Raw genomic sequence first — 22,155 nt, 5'->3', positions numbered from 1 at the left:
GTGTTAGCTTTACGGGATTCCAGGGTAGGATGGATAGGGAAACTGAGACAGAAAAGTTAAAATAAGGCCACACAATGTGGTTAATTTGCAGCCAGCTTGTAACTAACAAGCCATTATCTTCCCCAGCCAAAGACATCAAGCACATGGTTAAAAAAACCTACCTAATGACAGAATGCAGAAAGGGAGGGGGAGAGGGGAAAGGGAAAAAAAGGGCCATTTTACTTCGTAAGCAGAGAAGCCAGCAGTTTCAAGGCTTGGCAAGTGCTTCTCGTGATTTCTGGGAAGTCCACAACAAAGTAAAACAAAAAAGGGGACCTTCAGAATTAAGCTGTGCCAAAATAGTCAGCAGAGGAAGTTTGCAGCCTATAGACAAAAGGGTAGATGACGCTTCAGACCCTCACCCACTGGCTCTGCAGATTAGCTCAGAGCCTGTCAGTGCTTCATAAGCCAGATGTATAGGTTTCCCTGCTTTGCTTTTTCAATAGAGGTGCATACTTAAATTGCTTTAATGAACTGGCTTTTCACAATGCAGTCAAGAATTTTCATATAAATTCATTTATATGAAAGGAAAGGCTCAGGAGGCTGTCCTGTCCAGCAATACCTCTCTGGTGTTGGTGAGAGGTGCCTATAACATTAGGATCACTTCTGATTCTTCCCTTTGTTTTCTTTAGCTGGGCTGAACCCCCTGCTATAGAGCTACTGGAAGTCTTTCAGGAGGAGGGGAGCCAAGCTTCTGCCTGCTACAGGGACCAGCACTGATAACACCCGGCCTGGCGAGACCTGAAGCTGTAGAACTTCGTAACAACTCAAACTAGCATCCTGTTGTTAAGGTTTCTTTAATGGAATAAAAATTGTTGGGTTTTAATGTTTTTGTATAAGTATGATTTTTAAATATATTGATTCTATTTTTAAGATTTATTGCTGTGAGTATGGTGTTCTTCATTTCTGTATCCAAGAAGTATTTACTGAGCAGCACAATAGGCAAGCACTCTGATAGGAAGATTCCCATTGCCTAAACCAGACACCGTCTTCCCCTCTGCTTTCCTCCCAAGGTTTAGAATATTTCCTAGAATATGGTATAATCAGAACACATTTTTTAATGAATGAATTTCACCGAGACAAGGGATACCTTGCACTTTCCCAAGAGTTCTTATAATGATGAAAGTCAGTATAAAGACCTTCCCTTCTGACAGTCTCTATCTGCCAACTAGTCCTTTCTTGGAAATGCAATCAGATAGGCTCTACAGAATGGACACGGTTCCACAGTAAATTACTTAATAAACTAGCAGATGCTGACTGAACACCTACTCTGTGAAATTCCCCCTCCTAGACAAATTGAGTCATTCTAGGACATATAAAGATATAGTCTCTGTTTTCAAAGAGTTTCTATAAAAACAAAAACTTAACAGTTGCCACAGAGGAACAATGACCCCTGAACCCATACACAACCTAAGCTAATTTAACACAATCCCAGGTAGGACTCTTTTTTAGTTTCCTATAGTACTGAAGCCAAGGAGGCGGTGAGCATAAAGGAGAAAAGAGGCTGGAGGAGGAAGACTGGGTGGCTGCAGAAGTCAGAAGACTTGAATTGGGCCTTAAAGCTGAAGTAGAAAATGGAAGAAAGAGCACGACAGGAATGTGTGTGTGTGTGTGTGTGTGTGTGTGTGTGTGTGTGTGTGTTCAGAGGTGACTGAGAATAGCACAAGTAGAGTCTGGAAGAAGGCAGAGCATACAAACTATGCCAAGAGTTAATTTTATTTAGCACAATTTGAGTCAATAATAAATAATAAATTAATAAATGTGCCAGGCATTGTGACAGATACTAAGAATACAATGGATAACAAAACTGATATGGTCTCTGGCTCACTGGTTGGTGGGAGATACAGACAATTACAATACAGTATGACACTAAGTGTATGACAGGTAAAACCTGGGTATTAGACACAGAATGGACCTAGCCCAGATGTGGGGGTCAGGAAAACTTCCTAGAAGAAGGGATGTTGAACTGACACCTAAAGCCAGGAATTAGTGAAGTGCAACTCTACAGGTAGGGTATATAGCATCTAGATGCCTTAAAAGAGCAAGCATGCTGCGCCATGGGGATCTGAAGTTGACCGAGTTTGTGAGGAGACAGGGGAAGGTGTGCTAACAGATGGGGCTAGGCATGGAAGCAGGGGCAGATTATGCAGTCTGTTGTACTTTGCATTAATCAGTCTGAACTTTATCCTAAGAGCAGTGGTAACCACTAAAGAATTTTAAGTAAGGGAATGAAGCAAACAGATTTGCATTTGGGGTGTGTAACTATCCTCAGTGTGCAATGGCTCTTAGAGAAAAAATGGCTCTTCTGATAAGAACGGCAACATGTAGCTGGATTCTTGAAGGTCTATTCCTAACACAGTGCAGAATGGAATGAATATTTCATGAGTGAATGAATGAGTGCGTGAATGAATGAACTGATCAATCAGTCATTCACTGCGGGACTGAAGACATGAGACTTGAGGTGCAGGCTAATGTTGTCTATGTGCATGTGAGGTTCCAAGCAAATACATATAGAGCACTGACATGTCCTCCAAAATCTTCTCAGACAAATGATAACAACAGATGACAAGAGGGTAAAACGTAAAAGAGGGAAGCAGCTTCAGTGCTTAGTCCAAAGGTCCTGTCTGAGCGCTACTTTTGCTATTAATTTTGAGTTGCATCTTAATTTCTCTCACCCTCAGGTTCCACATAATACCTGTTCCTTATGTGCAAATACATAGCTGCATAAAATGGAAATAGGTTCTCACAATCTACCCACATTTCTGTTTACAGTTGATGTTTAGGAGATGAGGTGGGGTTCTCAGCCCAGTGGCCTTTCTAAGTCATCCATTGTAAAAAGAAATTCATGCAGCATGGATGACAGTGGAGTTGAAGGTTAGTTGAAAGGAATTTAGGAGTCATGCAGTAGTATTCAAACTTTGGGCAGGTGACTCTCAAGCTTGTCAATTGGAGACCCTGGCAGAGAGGTTGGGAGGAGGACAGTAAGGGCCATCTCCTGCTCCTCTTCCAGTGAAGGGAAAAGGGGCAGAAATAAATAATGTGCTTGAAGGCCATAGGGATCAGTGAGGTGGCTTGAACAAAACACACAGACATTTAGGAACACAATCTAGACTAGAACTCAGCTCATTTAAGTCCAATACTCTTTTCACATTCCTCCCTGTTACATTAATTATGTCAATTGGAGGTCTTAGAAAGGATAATCTGTGTGAGATCTAAACTAACAGATTTTGTGATCGTACACATATTCACAACTCTGGCTCCTTCCAGTCTGGGCTTTGCTTTTCCTGCAGAGGAGCTAGGCATGAGGGCAACAGCCTAGAACTAGATGATCTTCAGAAAGAGAGGCCAAACTGGGAATTATGGCAAGGAAGCGAAGTGCCCTGGGATCTGGTAGTTTGGGAAGGAGGAGAAGCCCTTGTGAACTATGGGAGTGGGTCTTGGTGGTGGAGAAAAGCAGGAAGAATTATGTATACATGGATCCAGATATATTAACCCAAAGAATAAAGAAAGAAGAAAATGCAGCAGGTGAAAAATAGGTCTGGCAGAAGGTTCTTGAGGTACTTAGGGAACCAACTCAGCTGGCAATGCTTCATGTCTTACAGATCAAAGAGCACAGGCCCAAAGCAACTGTGCTTTGAGATACTTTAGATATGTAAATGTTCCTCCTTAAAGCATTTTTCATATCATATCAGCCCCTCCTTCTCTCCCAGCACACTAATACATTCACACCTCTGGCTCCTTCCAGTCTGGCCTTTGCTTTTCCTGCAGAGGAGCTAGACATCAGGGCAACATCACTGAACCAAAAAGAAATTGATGAAAACAACAGCTTCCTTAGAAGTGTAATTTTCAGATCGTGGCCTTGAGTCCCATATTTCCAAATCACCTTCTATTTCCTAAAGCAATACAAAGACTCAACTGTTAGGAGAGTCAATATCATTTTACTAAGTAAAACCTGATTGAATTATTTTTCCCTTTTCTATCCTGCTTGAAGAGTCTAATAAACCAATTAATCATAACAAAAAGGCCACTTCCAGTTTCTCCAGGAAATTCCCATGCAAATACTGAAATCAAGTTGACTAAATAGTTCATATTTTTCAATGAGCCCTGAGGTAGGGTTCACTGTCACAGGCATCTTACGCCATTTCCACATCTGTAATATCCAGGCACGAACAGCTACAGCAGACATCAGAGTGCTTTCATCAAGATTAAACGCAGTGAGGCCTCTGAGCTTTCATATATTTCACCATCCACATTGTTTAACTGAGCCCTTTTCTACCAAAGCTTTTAGGCTCTGATGATGCAAGACAGGAATTTGAAGCATGTACTCAAGTATTTAATGTTAATGTCTATGGCACACACACATTAGCTTCACTCAACAATCCAATGATCTTGCAAATAAAGGGGGAAAAATGCCAGTGAATGAAAAGCAGCGGGGACTTCTGCAGGACTGTAAGCAAAGCTGCTCCTGACAATTAAACAGCTACCTATTCACAGACCCTTAAAGATGTTAGGAAAATAAAAGAAGTGGAAGTACTTTTAAATTGGAGAATCATTTTATTTTTTACATTCAAACATGTTGATTTGGCTCTGAAACATGTCCCACGTTAATTTTAAATATAACACATCTGATAGTAACAAAATTTAAACAATTCCTACCTGGAAATATGGATGGTCTCTTTTTCGGTCGCCTCAGGTGAATGGGTTCCAAGTTTTTAATGTTTCTTTGAAGTCTTCCTCTAATATCATGTCCTAGGAGTAGTTCAGGAGGCAGACTACTCCGTCTTGACGACTTGTAATCATTTGGAGCTGACTGTAGCTTGTTCTTTGTTCTGGAATACAAATTGCTGTCATCAACTGCCATTGCATGAGATACATTCGGGACTCTTTAAAAAAATCTGCAAAGCCAGAGTCAGCGGCAGCCACCGCCAAGTCCAACCAGGTTCAGATGTCCTCAGCTTTGCGCCACACTTGTTTAGGAAGCTCAACAAGTTGATAGGCGCAGACTTGAACAGGTGTAGAATTACTAAGTGGCCCCTCCTTTCAACACTTAATAGCAGGGGGAGGAGAGATGCAAAAAAAAAAAAAAAAAAAAATCATTAGGGGAATGGGAACAGCTGTGGCCACTCCCAACCCTTGTAGACAGCAGTGAAAACGGGGCAAATGGTTGCTGGGTGGAATTTGTTTTACTGGAGCAATGCCATAAAGCAAACAACTCACTACTTAAACTAGAATACCTATGCGGATTGTAGTTCTCATTATTCTTGTTTCCAAAGTCTTAGAGACTTTAAACTTTTCAAGAAACATTTTTTACATGCCCTCATAACTTTTGTGCTAACCCACAAACTCAGAACACGTCCGTCGTTATTAAATTCCTTATTTGGCTGGAAACCAACTGGAGGTTGGCTGGAGAGGATGAGATAGCCGGTGATGATCAGGAAGGAACCTGGGCGTGTGTCTAGCAGCAGTGCTGGGAACCCAGCGCAGCCTACGCCTCCCCTTCCATCCTGTGTTCTACCTGGCAGATGGCTGGTCTGAAGTTCAGCGGTCTGGCTGAGAAGTTAGAAGTCTGACAAACAGGCTGTGACCCTGACACTGATGACAGCCTCCATTCAACAATATAAAGTAGATATTGTTATCCTTGCCGGGCTTCTGCCTGGCTGTCAATTCAAATGGTCAGTGCTTTGGTGATCTGAGAAAAAAACCCAGCATTTACTATAGACTCCTGCCTTGACCCATCACATGTTTTCTTACTTTCTCTTTCAGATTTGCATTTTGTCCTTTGTTCTCTTTCCCCCTTGCTCTATTTATGTGGAAATGTTCCACACTTTTCTAAAACTGTGCAGAAATCCTAACTCTAATTTATCCTCTACCAGTGTCCTGTGTGTTCTCTGTGCCCCTCTCCCCTGGTATTCTCCCCCCACCTTCTCTCTCTCTCTCTCTCTCTCTCTCTCTCTCTCTCTCTCTCTCTCTCTATATATATATATATATATATATATATATATATATATATATATATATATATCTTTTGCTTTTTCTCTTCCCAGTGCTTGGGATCAGTACAAACACAACATTACAAAGGATTTAGGGGTTGGTTCAGAATCACTGTTTACTTTGGTTTCCTGGACGCCAAGAAGGTTTTACTGTTCGTTAAAATGTAGAGTTAAGAATATATTTCCACACTAAGAGAACTTCCATTCTCTATTTTCCTTATTCTTCAGCAGCAGGTCTTCAAACTGCAACAGATTTTCTTAAAAGCATTTTTTGACAAGTATGTCCAGATTAGGGTTGTCATTATAATCCAATTACAATTACAATGCAGCAATTGTATTTACATAGATTATTGTTATTTTACTAACTTTGAGAAACACCTACACTGTTTCTCTCACAGGACTTGAACTATTTTGTCAAGTTGAAAGGACCCTCAATTTTAAAACAACTTGTGGCTTGTACAAAACTGTTTTTAAAAGCCCACGAGACTGCTCAAAGCTCCCTTAGCTTAATAAAAGTACATTTTTTTCTAATAAAGAAATAAAAAGTATTTGTAAGGTTTGAGGTAAAGATTTAATAATAGAAAAAAATTCATAACCCAATTCTCCAGAATGGTGTTTACGCTGCACATGGACAGCAGGGTAGAGCCCCGGGACACTGAACACTGGAAGCACACTGGAGAAATACAGCAATAACAAGAGCAAGGAGGAGCTCTTTAGAGCTGTTTCTTTCCTACTTCAGGGTCACCATGGGCCGAAGTAACTGTGTGAGGGAGGAAATAAAGTCTCAGAGGAAAAGTGTTCTTAGTGCACATGTGCCACAGGTACAGAGGCACAGGGTGCACAGGTCATTTTGTCTTTGTCTTCACGAGACTGGCTGGAAGCACAGATGAAGTGCTTATGCACCCGGAATGCATTATAATAACAGCCATCATTTATTGTAGTGGCTCTCAACCTTTTTAATGCTGTGACCCTTTAATACAGTTCTTCATGTTGTGGTGACCCCCAACCACAAAATTATTTTCGTTGCTACTTCGTAACTGTAATTTTGCTACTGTTAGTGAATCGTAATGTAACTATCTGTGTTTTCCCAGCGGTTCTCAACCTGTGGGCCTAAGACCATTGGAAAACACAGATATTTACATTAGGATTCATAACAGTAGCAAAATGTTACTATGAAGTAGCAACGAAAATAATTTTATGGTTGGGGGTCACCACAACATGAGGAAACTGTATTAAAGGATCGTGGCATTAAAAAGGCTGAGAACCACTGATTTATTACATGCTCATACTGGCCAGGTTCTGTGCTCGGCTTTGACATACATTATCTCACTGCCTCTTCCAAATCACTCTGTCCTGAGATCACACTGAGGCACTACATCACATGTGTCAAACACAAGGCCCGTGGGCCAAATCTGTCCCGCCAGGCCTTGCAATGTGGCCCGCACCGCGCTGTCATCACTGCACTCCGCTGCATTTCCATCACAATGACAGTTTATGACTGTTCAGTAAACCATTCGGCCCGCGATTTAGGCTGGATTTTAGATTTTGGCCCCTTCTCTGATTGAGTTCGACATCCCTACACTACATCAAATGTCTAGAAGTTGGGGGAGAAGATGTGAAGGTAGGTTTACCTGAATCGAAAACCCATGGTCAAGTCCATGCTTTAAAGTACTATATCATGCTGATTATTAAACATATATAACACCTAAAAGAAATGGAAAAGACTTTCTCTGTTTTCCTTGTGCTGAAGCAAATTCCTGTTCCATCAGTGGTGGGCTTGAGGAGTGATCCGTGCCCTACCCTGGCCTGTCCCATGTGCCTGAGCCATCAGCAGGCCTGTAAGGTTCACAGCAAAAAGTCAGAAGAAGCAAAAAGAGAATTCAGACTTTTGCTTTAATAATAAAGTATCCATGTTGAGGCTTTTCATATTAAAATACACTTAATTAAATTATTATATTTTTCTGAGATTTAAGTTATAATTAGAAAAGAACCTTTTTCCTACTGAAGGTTTAATCCCCCATCCTCTAAAAACTAAATGATGTAAAAGAGAGCTGGAGGTGCATGGCACGCTCAAATCAACCCCTCTTCTGCCCAACCATGCTCCCCTCATAAGGAATAAAATCAGACATGAATTTAGCTTATTTAACACATTTTCTTAATGAGAAAGGTGGGAACAACCTGAATTTGCTATTATTATAATTTAAGGTAATGTAAACAAAGAATAATATTTATTTAAAAGAAGTATTAAATCTGTGAACATGAAAAAATATAAACTTTCCTTTCAAAATATTTAAATTGGCAGACAACATGAATGCTAATCAACCACAGAAAATTTAGCTTGGTTTGGTCTAAAAGAGAATATTCATAGACTGTAACGTTAAGTCTACCCCACCCTCTTTATACTAATAGCCAAAAGCGGAATGTAATTTTTTTCAGATAGTCGAATGATGATATTGGGCTCTGGGCTAAGAGTTCTCTCAAAACTTATAGCATAATTAATTTTAAATATATAATGGGATATTTTCTATTACTATACTTTTAAAAAAGTATTATGTTTTAAATGTCTCCATTCTCAAAAAAATTCAATATATTAATCTCTTCTGAAGTACTCCTTATCTTTCAAGAAGTTGTTTATTTTATATTAAATGATGTTACCATCTCACGAACATTTTATTCTTTCTGATGGTAAGACACTGTCTTCTTTATCTTAGAATGTTCAAATACCCATAGGAACACATTTCCTTACTTTGCAGCCATGATTTTCTTGTGATTTTTTTATAGTTTTTAAATAGTATGACTGAATAATTCTGCTCTTGTGACTAATCAAAGCCCCAAACTTCAACATAGGCATTGCTATGGTCTCCCCAAGCCTGGACCTGGACAACTGACTTTCAGAAATGCACCAGAGATCTTTTATGTGGCTTCCAGGAGATTTCATTTTGTTGGTTTTGGCTCTTAGATCCAGCCTTTGCTTTTTCCCACATGTTTGGGGCTCTGTTTGGGATGAGAGCAGAAAGAATAGTATTCAGAAGCTTCTTTCAATCTTTTTTATTCAAAAAAAATTCTCTTAACCTATAAAAATCTAAGTGTATAAATTTTGTATTTGGACAAGCAAATAAATAATTGTTCCTTGGACTAAGCTATGTAATGTCCTGGTGTCTTGGCTTTCTGATCTAAAAAATAAAGGAAATAATTTTTGCTTCTTTCAATAAATTGTGTGAATTACCTAAGTAATGGTTGATATCCCAAGGTAAAAGATGTTATATACAAAGCAGATTATAGATAACAAATTGAGAAATTACATGTATTCATATAAATGCCAGGAAGTATTATTCTGGTAAATGAAATCTTTATCATTTTAATGCCACTTTTATAAAAATTATTTGATTAGAGAGTGCTTTTCGTGACAACAGCACTCAACAAAATAAGAACTGAAAAGACTTCCTCAACCTAATGAAGAATATCTATAAAAACTTACAGATAACATCATACTTAATGATGAAAGAATGCTTTCCCTCTAAGATCAAAAACAAGGTAAAAATGTCTACTCTTTCCAGTTCTATTTAACCTTATACTGGATGTCCTAGCTAGTGAAAATGGGCAAGAAAAAATAAAAAACATCTAAATTATAGGGGAAGATGTGAAACTACGTATGCAGATAACATATGTAGAAAATCTAACAGAATCTACAAGAGTTACATGAACTAAGTGAGGTCAGCCAGCACAATTTCAGGATATAAGATAAATGCATAAAAATCAGTTGTATTTCTATATTAGCAATGAAAACTGGAAAATAAAACTTAAAAGCACAACATCATAAGATTATTAAATCTGAATCCAAACTTTTGCTTTAATAATAAAGTATCCATGTTGAGGCTTTTCATATTAAAATGCACTTAATTAAATTATTATATTTGAGGCTTTTCATATTAAAATACACTTAATTAAATTCTCAGACAAATTTACAGATAAATTTGACAAAGGATGTGACAGATATATATACAGTAAAACTAGTTACTAAGAAATTACAGAAAACCTATAAATGTAGAGAAAGAGAAAGATACCATGTTCAGGATCAGAAGACTCAATATTGTTGAGATATTAATTCTTTCCAAATTAACCTATCATTTTAATACAATCAATAAAAAATCCTAGCAAGCTTTTTTATAGAAATTGAAAATCTGAAACTAAAATACACAGGGGAATGCAAAGGCTCAAGATTAGACGAAACAAATTAGAAGATTAATAATACCAATTTCAAAATCTTGACATAAAGGTACAATAATCATGACAAGGTAATTCTGCCTTACAAAGAGAAAAACAAACAATGGAATAGAACAGATAATCCAGAAATGAGCCCACATATAAATGGACAACTGATTTTTTACAAAATTGCAAAAGAAATTCAGTAGAAAAATGATAGTTTTTTTTAAGAAAGTGATAGAACAATTAGTATGCAAAAACAAACAAACAAACTGATCTATACCTCACATCACATGCAAAAATGAACTAAAAATGCACTGCAAGCTTAAATAACAACTCTAAAATCATTAATTTTCTAAAACAAAATATAGGAGAAAACCTCTGATTGATAAAAACACAAATCAATAAGATGAATTTTATCAAAATTAAAACCTTCTAAAAAGTTTTTTTTAATCCCCTGCTCTTTGAAAGGCACTGTGAAGAAAACGAAAAGATAAGTTACAGACTGGGAGAAAACATTTGGAAGGCATATATTTGGTAAAGAAAAAAGCTAGACTAAAAAATTTGTGTTCTGTATGATTCCAGTGATCTGGGCCATTTTCTGTGACAGGAAAAAAGCTACTGAATCAAATGAGGACTATCAGAAGGTGTCCTTCCAATACCTCCATTCTTAGATGTTGACAGAAGCCACCATTTTCTTTCCTCTGTCCAGGAATTAAATTCCAATTCCAGACACTTATGTTTTACTCAAGACTTCAGAGAGTCCCAGCCAGCTTTCAGGAAACTTTATCAAAATTTGAAACCATCCTCATCAGTAACGAGGGTCTTAGTTCTCTACTTCAGTTCTCCCAAGTTCCCCCATCACCTCAGAAAGATCTATCTATCTATCTCTCTATCTATCATCTATCTATTCTTGTATTTATTTTTAGCATTTTCTAGATTAAAAGGTGATTTATTTTATATCATATTCTAGAATCTAGGGAAGGTCCAAATATCGGAAACAAAATTATAAGTCAAAGCAACATCTTTTTTACCCCCAACAAAATATAACTATACATTTATATTACTAATCTATGATAAATAGTTACTCTTGAAGCAGATTTTTTTTTGGTTTGTTGCACAAAATCCATACTTCTTGCTAATTATATTAATACTATTATTAATTATAATTTAAAGGAGGACAAATATTTTTATAGTAGCTAAATTGCAAAATAATTGCATATTTAATTCTTTTTTAGAAAATTATTTTGATTACAAAGGAAATACACGTTTGTTGCAGAATATTTGAAAAGTACAAAATGTAAATAAAATGAAACTTTAAAAAATTATATAACCTCACCAATCAAGACAACCACTGCCAACATTTTGGCACATTTGGTTTCAGATTTCAGGCTTTGTCCTGACACTCATCACCTACCCAGATTCAACATGAGAACTGGCTCCCAGCCCATGAATCTATCAAGGGAATGGTGCTACATGCTTAAGAGGGCCCTGCAAGGAACCAATCCTGCTTAACTCTGTTTAAACCAGCATTTCCCAAACTTAGTTGAATATGAATTTATTTCTCCCCTTTTTAATGTAACAACTGCTAATACCCTTCAGCCCTGATGTTTTACAAAACAAGTTTGGGAACTGCTATCTTAACCCAAAGCCATTTGTTAACGGCCTCTTCGGGCCCTGTGGCAGGTCATGGCAGGAGAAACCAGAACAAGTTTGTGATGTATTTTAAAGTCCTATTCATTGTGCTCCAGGCCTCCCTCCCTTACAAGTAGAACAGGCCTCAGTGCTATGTGGTCAGTACAAAAATCTGCTACCTTCCCATGTGCTAAAGAAGGTGGGCCATAGGAAAATAACTTCAAATAATTCATGTCTGGCTCAGAAGTCAAAGACAAGCCAAATGAATTGCCTTTATAATTATAACTTATACAGACAACTAAAGAAATACATTTTTACTTTTTCAGCATACCCCAGCACTTAGAAGGGGGCAAGTTAAAATATGATTTCTATTTTTTTACAGATTGTCCTCTAAGTAGATGGAAAATAACTAGGACACAATGTTCTCACTCTGTCAGTAACTCCACTGTTCTACACAAACCTGTATTTTTCTTGTTGTTGAACAAGTTTCTCCACAAAGGATCAGCTCTCACACAACCTCTATGAAACGCTATCCTATCACAGAGGTCAGTGTTTTTCCATCTATGCTTTCTTGTGGTTTCATTTTGGTCTTCATAGAGGTGAACAAGTTTGATGAGTAATTTAATAAATCTATTTTGTGGTTTTCCACTTTTCTACAATAATTCCTCTGAAATTCTCATAAGATGAACCATTACATCAACTCAGACTTTTACCCATATTTATTTGCTGTCACGCCTTTATTTTTACTTACTATTGATCTGAAAGGTTGGTATTTCACTGCAGTTTTTCTAAATCCCCTTTCCACACTGAGAGAGAATTCTTATGAAGTTTACAGTAATGAAACAGGTGAGAATTTTGGAAAACTTTAGAGTTTTAGAAAATCTATCATGGAATTCTCAATGTAATTTAGACTTAAAAATATATTATACTAACTGTTACAAGAAATACAATTCTTTACATCATTTAATACAAGAGTTCCATGTATTGTTTGAGTTGCCATTCTGGAAGGTAATACAGATCGTACTATACATGAAGCTTCCTTTCCTTAGAAAACATCCACCATTTTACTTCTACTTTGAGACATTAAATCTAGAAATAAGCAGTATTTTGTGCAGCTGCATACTTACTAGCCGTGTGTGTGTGTGTGTGTGTGTGTGTGTGTGTGTGTGTAATGAAAGGCTCGGTAAACACATACGCCCAGGGTGAGCAGGATGAGGATGTACTAACAGTGACTTCATTTTATACTGAGGATATAAGGGGGTTTCTGGCAACTACTTGTGAACATTCTTTCCTCCAAACCAAACAAGTTAGTAATTTGAAACTCCTTCTCATATCCTGTAGCTGTCAGACACCCTTCCTTGACACAGATTCAAAGCTATAATTTTCTACATGGTCTGCTCTTTTTTTGGAGAAAGTGGTTTTTGGTTTATGTTATTTTGTCTACATTCCTTGAAAACATCTATTCTGATGCAATGCTTCACAGAATATTTCTTATTTTATTAATCCTTAGGGGATATATATATATATATATATATATATATATAGCCTAGTGCATGAAATTCATGCATGAGTGGGGGGTGGAGGGAGGAGGGCCTTCAACCTGGTCTGCACTATCTCCAATCTGGGACTGCTGGCTCCCAACCACTCACCTGCCTGATCACCCCTAACTGCTCCCCTGCCTGCCTGATCACTCCTAATTGCCTCTGCCTTGGCTCCCGCTACTGCAGCTTTGTCCAGAAAGATGTCCCCAATGACATCCAGAAGGTTGTTTTGCTGTCTTGTCTAATTAACATATTATACTTTTATTAGTATAGATTAGTATAGATATATATAGATATTCAATCACTTATGTATGTGTTCTTCTAGAACTTTATTTCATATGTCTAAGCAACATGTGATTCTTAGACAAGTATTGTTAACTGAGGGATATTTAATCGACCCATGTTCTCATTCTCAAATACTGGCTGTGCATTCTTCAGATATATCTAATTCTCAAATCGATACTACCATTTCATATTTGGGCCCCTATGTCAAGCCATCTGATTGGTATTTCCATTTGGATATGATCACCCCAAACGCAACACATCCAGAACTGAAGTCATCATGATCTCAAAATGCACCCCTCCTGCATTTTCTTGACCTCCTAAGTTCCTAACTTGGAATTATTCTAAATTCTCTTCTCTGGACATCACTACACACACTACTTACCAGGTGCCTCCAATTTTACCTTTTTGAACTCTATTCCTGTTATACATGTTCTAATGCAGGTCTCCATTGCCTGGATTCTGCAATAGCTTCCTCTCTACCTTTAGTGCTCTGCCCCTAAACATATCCTAAGTGTTGGTGCCCAATGACTCCATCTAAAAGGAAAATGGTGAGGTCAGTCTTCTACTTAAATTATATTAATGGCTCCCTACAGCCTACAGGTGGAAAGGCAGTGATAGCTTGATTTCTATTCCTTAGCAAGACCCTCGTTTCCTCTGTGACCAGGTGCTGGTTCACTTCTTTACATTCATCTATTTCAAAGGCCTTCTTTGTGCTGCCTGTTCAGGAGCACTCAAGTACATATGGCAGTGCCCTGACATGCCTCACTCCAGCCATTTCTGTTAGCACCTGAGTACATTTTGCCATTGCCTCCTGAGTCCCTTCTTACCCTCTCTTCACCTCTAAGTTCATTTTCATGATCCCTACACTTCAGCCCCCGTCTCCTGTCCTAATTCCCCAGGTTCCATTAAAAAACCATTTATGGCTTTTTCCAGCTGAGTTAGGTGGTCCTTTGTGCTTCTACCTCACCCTGCACAATTACCTACCACTACATTTCCTGCACTCTTTGATACTTCCTTACTTATAACTCAGTCTCCCTGGCTGGAATAACATTCATTTCTTTGTAGCATCAGTGCCTAGCTCAGTGTCTGGCCTACAGTAAGACCTCAGTAAACGTTTGCTGAGTTATGGAACTGGAGGCTCATCCTCCTTACTTACTGGAACCACTTCTGCCTTGCCTTGGGTGCCTGTGTCCTACAGAGGCAGACTCCTGGGGCTAAGAGCAGAAGCAAAGGTAAATAACAGCAGAATCATGTCTTCTGAGTCCAAGCAACTTCTAAAAGCAATTCTGGACTGTGGTAGTTATATTTTCAGACACTTAAACAAACACAAATACTCTAACAGGTTTACATCAGCAGAAGAAAGAAAGTTAGGAAGAGAAAAACAATAAGAAAAGTTCAAGAAAGGGTAAGAAAGGACTCAGGAGACAATGGCAAAATGTCTCAGGCGCTAACTGAGAAACATTTAGGTAAAAGGCTGAAGTGGAAGGATAAGGCTTGAACACTTGACTCTAATATTAAAAGGTTGATTTCCTTGGTTCACAAATGGCTCAAACATAACTCTCAACAACTTTTTTGGGTAACTTTCAAAATGAGTGAAATAATCACAAGAAAGTAACTTTATACCAAAAAGGTAAAACAAGAATCCAGACAAGTTAATGGAATCAGATACATCTAATTGTTCTTGTTATACCAAACAATTTATGACAAGAGGGAGAATGGAAGATAATTCTAGTGCTATTTTGTGAACTTGACATTTCCCAATTCAGAATAGTAGAACACAAATTTGGGCAATGGAAACAGCCTTAAGGGAAGAGGGAAGAGCAAAGAATGGAGGAGCAGGCAGTTGGACTCTGGAACCCAAGGCTCTACTGTCTGTCACAGTAAATTGTGTGTCTCTAGGAACCTCACTTCCCTCTGTAAGCACTTGCTTCTGAACGCAACAAGGCTTATGGAGGCAAAACAGGACATCCACCAAGGGCAGACAGTTACTACAATTCTAATCCATTCAATGTGACACACATTTATTGAGTTCTTTCATGTATTAAAACTATAAGTCCAGATGTAACAGAAGGACATAAAAATATTAGGCAGAGTTCCTGAGTTTGAAGAACATACAATTTAATAAATGTCAGAGAGTAATAATACCTGACCTGATGAATTGGCTGCTGTACACAAAGGCCAGGAGATATCTTGAATAAAAAAAGGGTGGGTGATAAGAGATGAAAATTCCATCATATATATTTAATTAACCATTTAAATAGAAAAGTGAATGTAAGCAAAAAAATTAGTAAACATGATTTGTGCCAACAAATGATTTAATGTTTGTACTGAATTTCACAAATGCAGCAGACTATGCTGTGTATGCATAAGTTCAAAGGGCTATCTATATGCCATTCTGCAGACAGGAAAACATGCAAGACTTTAGAGGCCAAATTAAGAACACTTACTTAAAATTACATTCCACTTCTGACTTGAGTAGGTCCTAAAAATCTAAAAAGATTCTAATAAAATTGTAAGAGGTACATCAGTTTTAGAAGGAAGAGAGTAGGAAAGAATACCTAGATTAAAAAAAAATCTTTACTGTTGAAAGTATTACATATGTACTCCCTTTTCCCCATTGACCCTTCTAGCCTGCTCCTGCCTCCCACAACAGGTCTTTATCACTCTCCTGTCTATGTTCATGGGTTATGCTTATATGCACACAAGTTCTTTGGTTGATCTCTTCCCACCCACCCATTCCCATTTTCCCTCTGAAATTCCACTGTCTTCCATGCTTCTATGACTCTGGATCTATTTTGTACATCAGTTTATATTGTTAATTAGATTCCACATATGAGTGAAATCGTGTGAAAATTGTATTTTTCTGACTGACTTATTTCACTTAGCATAATACTCTCCAGGTCCATCTATGATATCTCAAAGGGTAAGAAACCCTTCTTTTTTACTTCTTCATAGTTTTCAATGGTGTATACCATAGTTTTCTTATCCACTCATCTACTGATGGGCTATGGTAAATTGTGCTGCTATAAACATAGGGGTGCATACATTTTTTCTGTTTGGTGTTTTGGGTTCCTTAGGATATATTTCTAGAAGTGGGATCACAGGATCAAATGGCAGTTCAATTTTTAATTTGTTGAGGAAACTCCATACTGTTTTCCATAATGATTGCACCAGTCTGCATTCCCACCAGCAGTGTATTAGGGTTCCCTTTTCACCACATCCTTGCCAGCACTTGTCATTTGTTGCTTTTTTGATGGTAGCCATTCTGACAGGCGTGAAGTAATACCTCACTGTCATTTTAATTTTCATCTTTCTGATGATCATTTTTTCATATGTCTTTTGGCCATCTGTATACCCAGTTTGGGTTAATAAAATTGCTGATGCAGATTGCTTTAGTTTCATTTTTGACTTACTGGTAACCAAACAATTTATGACAAGAGGGATGAACTTCTGAAAACCAGCTGAACTTTCATAAGGGATATAAGACATCCGAGGAAGCAAGAAGAGGACAAAATGGCAGCAGAATAGAAGGATGTGTCCTGAGCCTTGTCCCAGAGCAGACAGCGTGAGCAGCTAAATCGAGTGATATCCACCCCGAATTCGTGAAGGAGACACAGTTGGTGGGACAATGTGCAGTGGGAAGGGCAGAGGACACCTGGAGAAAGCCCAGGGCACTGCAACCATGTAAGCAGTAGACACATGAGCAGCCCACTCCTATCCGAGTAGCAGCAGCCCTGCAAGCAGCCTGCCCCAGGCCAAAGAATGGCAGCTTCACGTGGCCTGCCCCGTCCAAGGAGTAGCACCTGTGTGAGTGGCCCGACCCTTTTCTGAGGAGCAGCAACCACGAGGCAGCACACCCCCACCCAAGGAGCAGCAGCTGAATGAGGAGCCTGTCCATGACTGAGGAGCGGCAGCCCCATGCAGCCTAACTCCATCTGAAGAGCAGCAGCAGGATGCAGCCCACACCCTGCACCTGTTGGACGAACAGCCTGCCCCATCTGAGGAGAAGCAGCCATGTGAGCAGCCCACCCCTGTCCAAGGAGCAGCAGCTCTGTGAGCAGGCCACCCCCATTTAAGGAGCAGCAGTCACCTGAGCAGCCCTCCCCAATCTGAGGAACAGCAGCTGCACGCAGCCTGCACCCATCTGATGAGCAGCAGTCACCTGAGCAGCCCGACCCAGAAGCAGCAGCTGCATGTGCAGCTCTCTCCCATCCAAGGAGCAGCAGCTACGCAAGCAACCTGTCCCTCATTGGATGAGCAGCAGCCCTGCGAGCAACCTGCTCCTGTCCAAGGAGCAAAAGCCTCAAGAGTAGCCCACTCAGTCTGAGGAACAGCAGCCATGTGTAGCCAGCCCCCATCCAAAGAGCAGCAGCCATGCAAGCAGTCAGCCCCTGTCCAAGGAGCAGCAGCCATGTGAGCATGTGAGCAGCCCTCCCTTGTATGAGGAGCAGCAGCTGTATGAGCAGCCTCCCCCCACAAGCCAGAGGAGCCACCACTGCTGTGAACAGCACCCACCAGAGGAGCCACTGCCAACTGAGGAGGAGCTGCTGCCACGACCATTCGAGGAGAAAGCACAGTTTGAGGAGCCACTGTCACCTAAGAAGCAGCCCTTGCATGAAAAGACATCTAGATCTTTGGTGAGAAAAAAATGGGTAGACAAAGAAATCCCCAAAGGAAAGAAAAGGAGGAATCACTGAAAAAGCAGCTAAGTGAAACAGAGACATGCATTATGTCAAAAAAAGAATTCAGGATAAGAGTCAAACAGTTCATAAACTGGATGGATGAATAAATCAACAACTTATGTAAGAATCAAGAAGAAATAAAGAGTGGTGTAGCTGCAATAAAGAAAAAAACACCATAAAAACTTTCAACAGTTGCCAAAACCAGTTTGGCTCAGTGGATGGAGCGTCAGCCTGTGGACTGAAAGGTCCCAGGTTCGATCCCAGTCAAGGGCATGTACCTTGGTTGTGGGCACATCCCCAGTAGGGGGTGTGCAGGAGGCAGCTGATCGATGATTCTCTCTCAATGATGTTTCTAACACTCTATTCCTCTCATTTCCTCCCTGTAAAAAATCAATAAAATATATTAAAAAACAAAACAAAAAACGTTCAACAGTAGACTAAGAGAATTGGAGGACTGAATTAGCGAATTAGAAGACAGGGAAGCAAAACACACCCAAACTGAACTGCAATTGGAGAAAAAAAATAATTAAAGATAGGAGGAGAGCCTAAGGGAGCTTTGGAACAACATGAAATGAAGCAACATACGAATAATAGGGGTGCCAGAACAACAGAAAGAGGAACAAGGATTAGAAAACTTATTTAAGAAATAATTGTCAAAAAACTTCCCTAATGTGGGGAAGAAAAAAGTCACACAAGCACAGAGAGTCCCAAACAAGATGAACCTGAAAAGACCCACACCAAATACACATCATAATTATGACGGTAAATGTTCAGGACAAAGAGAGAAGCTTAAAGGCTGCAAGAGAGACAGAAAGTTACATACAATGGATTTCCCATTACATTATCAAATGATTTCTCAACAGAAACACATCAGGCCAGAAAATAATGGAAGGAAATTTACAAAGTTATGCAAAGCAAGTGACTGAATCCAAGAATGTTTTATACAGCAAGGCTATCATTCAAAATTGAAAGGTAAATAAGGAGCTTCACAGACAAAAAAAAAGGCTAAGGGAGTTTATCACTACCAAATGAGGAATGCAAGAAATGCTAAAGGGACTGGTATAAAAAGAATAAAAAGGGAAGAAGGAACACAGGCACAAAAAATAAAAATGGCTACAACAAGTACCTGCCAATGATAACATTAAATATAAACAGACTAAATGCTCCAAATAAAAGACATCGAGTTGCTGAATGAATGAAAAAAACATGACCCATGTATATGCTGACTACAAGAGACGCATCTCAGAACAAGGGACTCTCACAGACTGAAAGTGAAGGGATGGAAAAATATCTTTCAGGCAAATGGAAATTTTTTAAAAAGCTGGAGAAGCAATACTTATATCTGACAAAATAGACCTCAAAGTGAAGGCCATAGCAAGAGATAAGGAAGGCCACCTCATAATAATAAAGGGATTGATACAACAAAGGGATATAGCCCTGGTAAATTTATATGTACCCAATGCAGGAAGAGCCAAATACATAAAAAAAAAAAAAAAAAAAAAAAAAAAAAAAAAAAAAAAAAAAAAAAAACTCCAGGAAGATATCAAGGGAGAGACTGACAACAATACAAAAATAATAGGGGACTTTAATTAATACTCCCTGCATCACTGGATAAATCCTCTAGTCAAAAAATCAGCAAAGAAACAGCAATATTAAATAACTCACTAGATCAGATGGACTTAATGAACAACTTCAGAACATTTCGCCCCAAAGCCGTGGAATACATGTTCTTCTCAAGTGCACATCGGGCATTTTCAAAGATAGACCACATATTGGGTCACAAGCAAAGACACTACAAATTCAAGAAGATTTAAATCATACCAAGCATCTTCTCAGACCACAATGGCATAATATTAGAAATAAACTACAATAAAAACAATCCAAAAAATTCAAAACACTTGGAAGCTGCATAGTATGCTATTAAACAATGATTGGGTTACCAAAGAGATCAAACAAGAAATTAAAAACATCCTGGAAACTACTGATAATGAAATAACAAAAATCCAAAATCTATGGGACACATGAGAGCAGTCCTGAGAGGAAAGTTTATGCTCTACAGGCCTAACTCAAAAAACAAAGGGAAAATGGTAGTAAATCTTCTATCTCTACAACTTAAAGAATTATAAAGAGAGTGAAAAGAAAAGCCCAGAGTGAGCAGAAGGAAGGAGATAATAAAAATCAGATAAGAAATAAATGACATAGGAAGAAAAAAAAAAAGGAAGGAAGGAAGGAAAGAAGGAAGAAAAAGACAATACAAAAGATCAATGAAACCAAGAGGAGCTGTTTCTTTGAAAGGATAAACAGGATTAATGAACCTCTAGCCGGGCTCACCAAGAAGCAAAGAGAGAGGACCCAAATACACAAAATCAGAAATGAAAGAGGTGAAATAACAAGAGGCCCCACAAAAATACAAAGGGTTATTAAAAAATACTATGAACAACTCTATTCCTACAAATTAGACAACCTGGAGAAAATGGACATATTCCTAAAAAAATGTAACTTTCCAAAACTCAATCAGGAAGAACCTAAAAATTTCAATAGGCAAATAACTATGAAAGAAATTGAAGCAGGCATCAAAAAGCTCCCAGCAAACAAAAGCCTGGGGACAGACAGTTTCAAACAGGAGTTTTACCAAACATTCAAGGAAAAACTAAAACCTATCCTCCTCAGATTATACCAAAAATTCAAGAGGAAAGCACACATCCAAGCTCATTCTATGAAACCAACATTATCCAAATACCAAAACTAGATAAAAACAACACAATTATAGGCCATATGCCTGATGAACATACATGCCAAAATCCTCAAAAAAATTCTAGCAAATCAGATACAGCATTACATAATGACCAAGTAGGATATTTCCTGGAGATGCAAGGATGGTACAATATCCACAAATCAATAAATGTGATACATCACACAAACAAACTGAGAGATAAAAATCACATAATCATATCAACTGATGCAGAAAAAACATTTGACAAAATCCAGCACCATTTCTTGATAAAAATTCTCAGCAAGGTGGAAATAAAAGGACCATACTTCAACATAATAAAAGCCATATATGACAAGCCCACAACCAACATTATACTAAATGGACAAAAACTAAAACCTTTTACCCTAAGAACAGGGGCAAGATAAGGATGCCCACTCTCACCACTTCTATTTGACATAGTACTGGAAGTACTAGCCATTGCTATTAGACAAGAAGAAGAAATAAAAGGCATCCAAATTGGAAAAAGAAGAAGTAAAACTGTCCTTATTCACAGATGATATGATACTGTACATAGAAAACCTTAAAGACTCCTTCAAAAAATTATTAGACTTAATAAATGAATTTGGAAATGTAGTAGGATACCAAATAAATGCCACAAAAATCTATGGCATTTGTATACATTAATAATTAACTTACAGAAAGAGAGACTTAAAAAGCAATCTCGTTTGCCATCGCACCAAAAAAAATTAAGATACCTAGGAATAAACTAAGAAGGTAAAAGACCTGTATGCAGAAAACTACAGGACACTGAAAAAAGAGAGAGAAAAACATAGATGGAAGGACATACCATGTTCATGGATTGGTAGAATCAACATCATTAAAATGCCCATTCTATCCAAAGCAATCTAAGATTCAATGCACTCCCCTATTAAAATACCAATGGCATATTTCACAGACCTAGAACAAACTCTCCAAAAATTCATGTGGAATAAAAAATAAAAAAGAACCCAAATAGCCACGGCAATCCTGAGAAAGAAGAGTAAAGTAGGAGGGATCTCAATACCAGA

At 38.4% G+C, this 22,155-nt stretch overlaps 1 protein-coding gene across 9 annotated transcripts in view; it reads right to left on the bottom strand.

The window, feature by feature from the left end:
* Nucleotides 1-22,155, bottom strand: part of FRY (FRY microtubule binding protein) — a 459,465-nt gene that overhangs the window by 383,197 nt on the left and 54,113 nt on the right. For 3 of the 9 annotated variants that reach the window (XM_045588489.1, XM_045588490.1, XM_036454767.2), the window contains exon 1: nucleotides 4,696-5,064. In XM_045588489.1, the coding sequence (XP_045444445.1) occupies nucleotides 4,696-4,900 (205 nt within the window). In that variant the 5' untranslated portion in view covers nucleotides 4,901-5,064. Of the gene's footprint in view, nucleotides 1-4,695; nucleotides 5,065-22,155 lie in introns of those variants that run through there. The other 6 variants (XM_036454759.2, XM_036454761.2, XM_036454760.2 and 3 more) reach the window with 3 other exon arrangements.

This window comes from Pipistrellus kuhlii, unplaced genomic scaffold, assembly GCF_014108245.1.
Source record: "Pipistrellus kuhlii isolate mPipKuh1 unplaced genomic scaffold, mPipKuh1.p scaffold_m20_p_3, whole genome shotgun sequence".
NCBI classification, from domain to species: domain Eukaryota; kingdom Metazoa; phylum Chordata; class Mammalia; order Chiroptera; family Vespertilionidae; genus Pipistrellus; species Pipistrellus kuhlii.
Note: the sequence above shows the minus strand (reverse complement) of the source record. Positions and strands in the feature narration are given on the sequence as shown.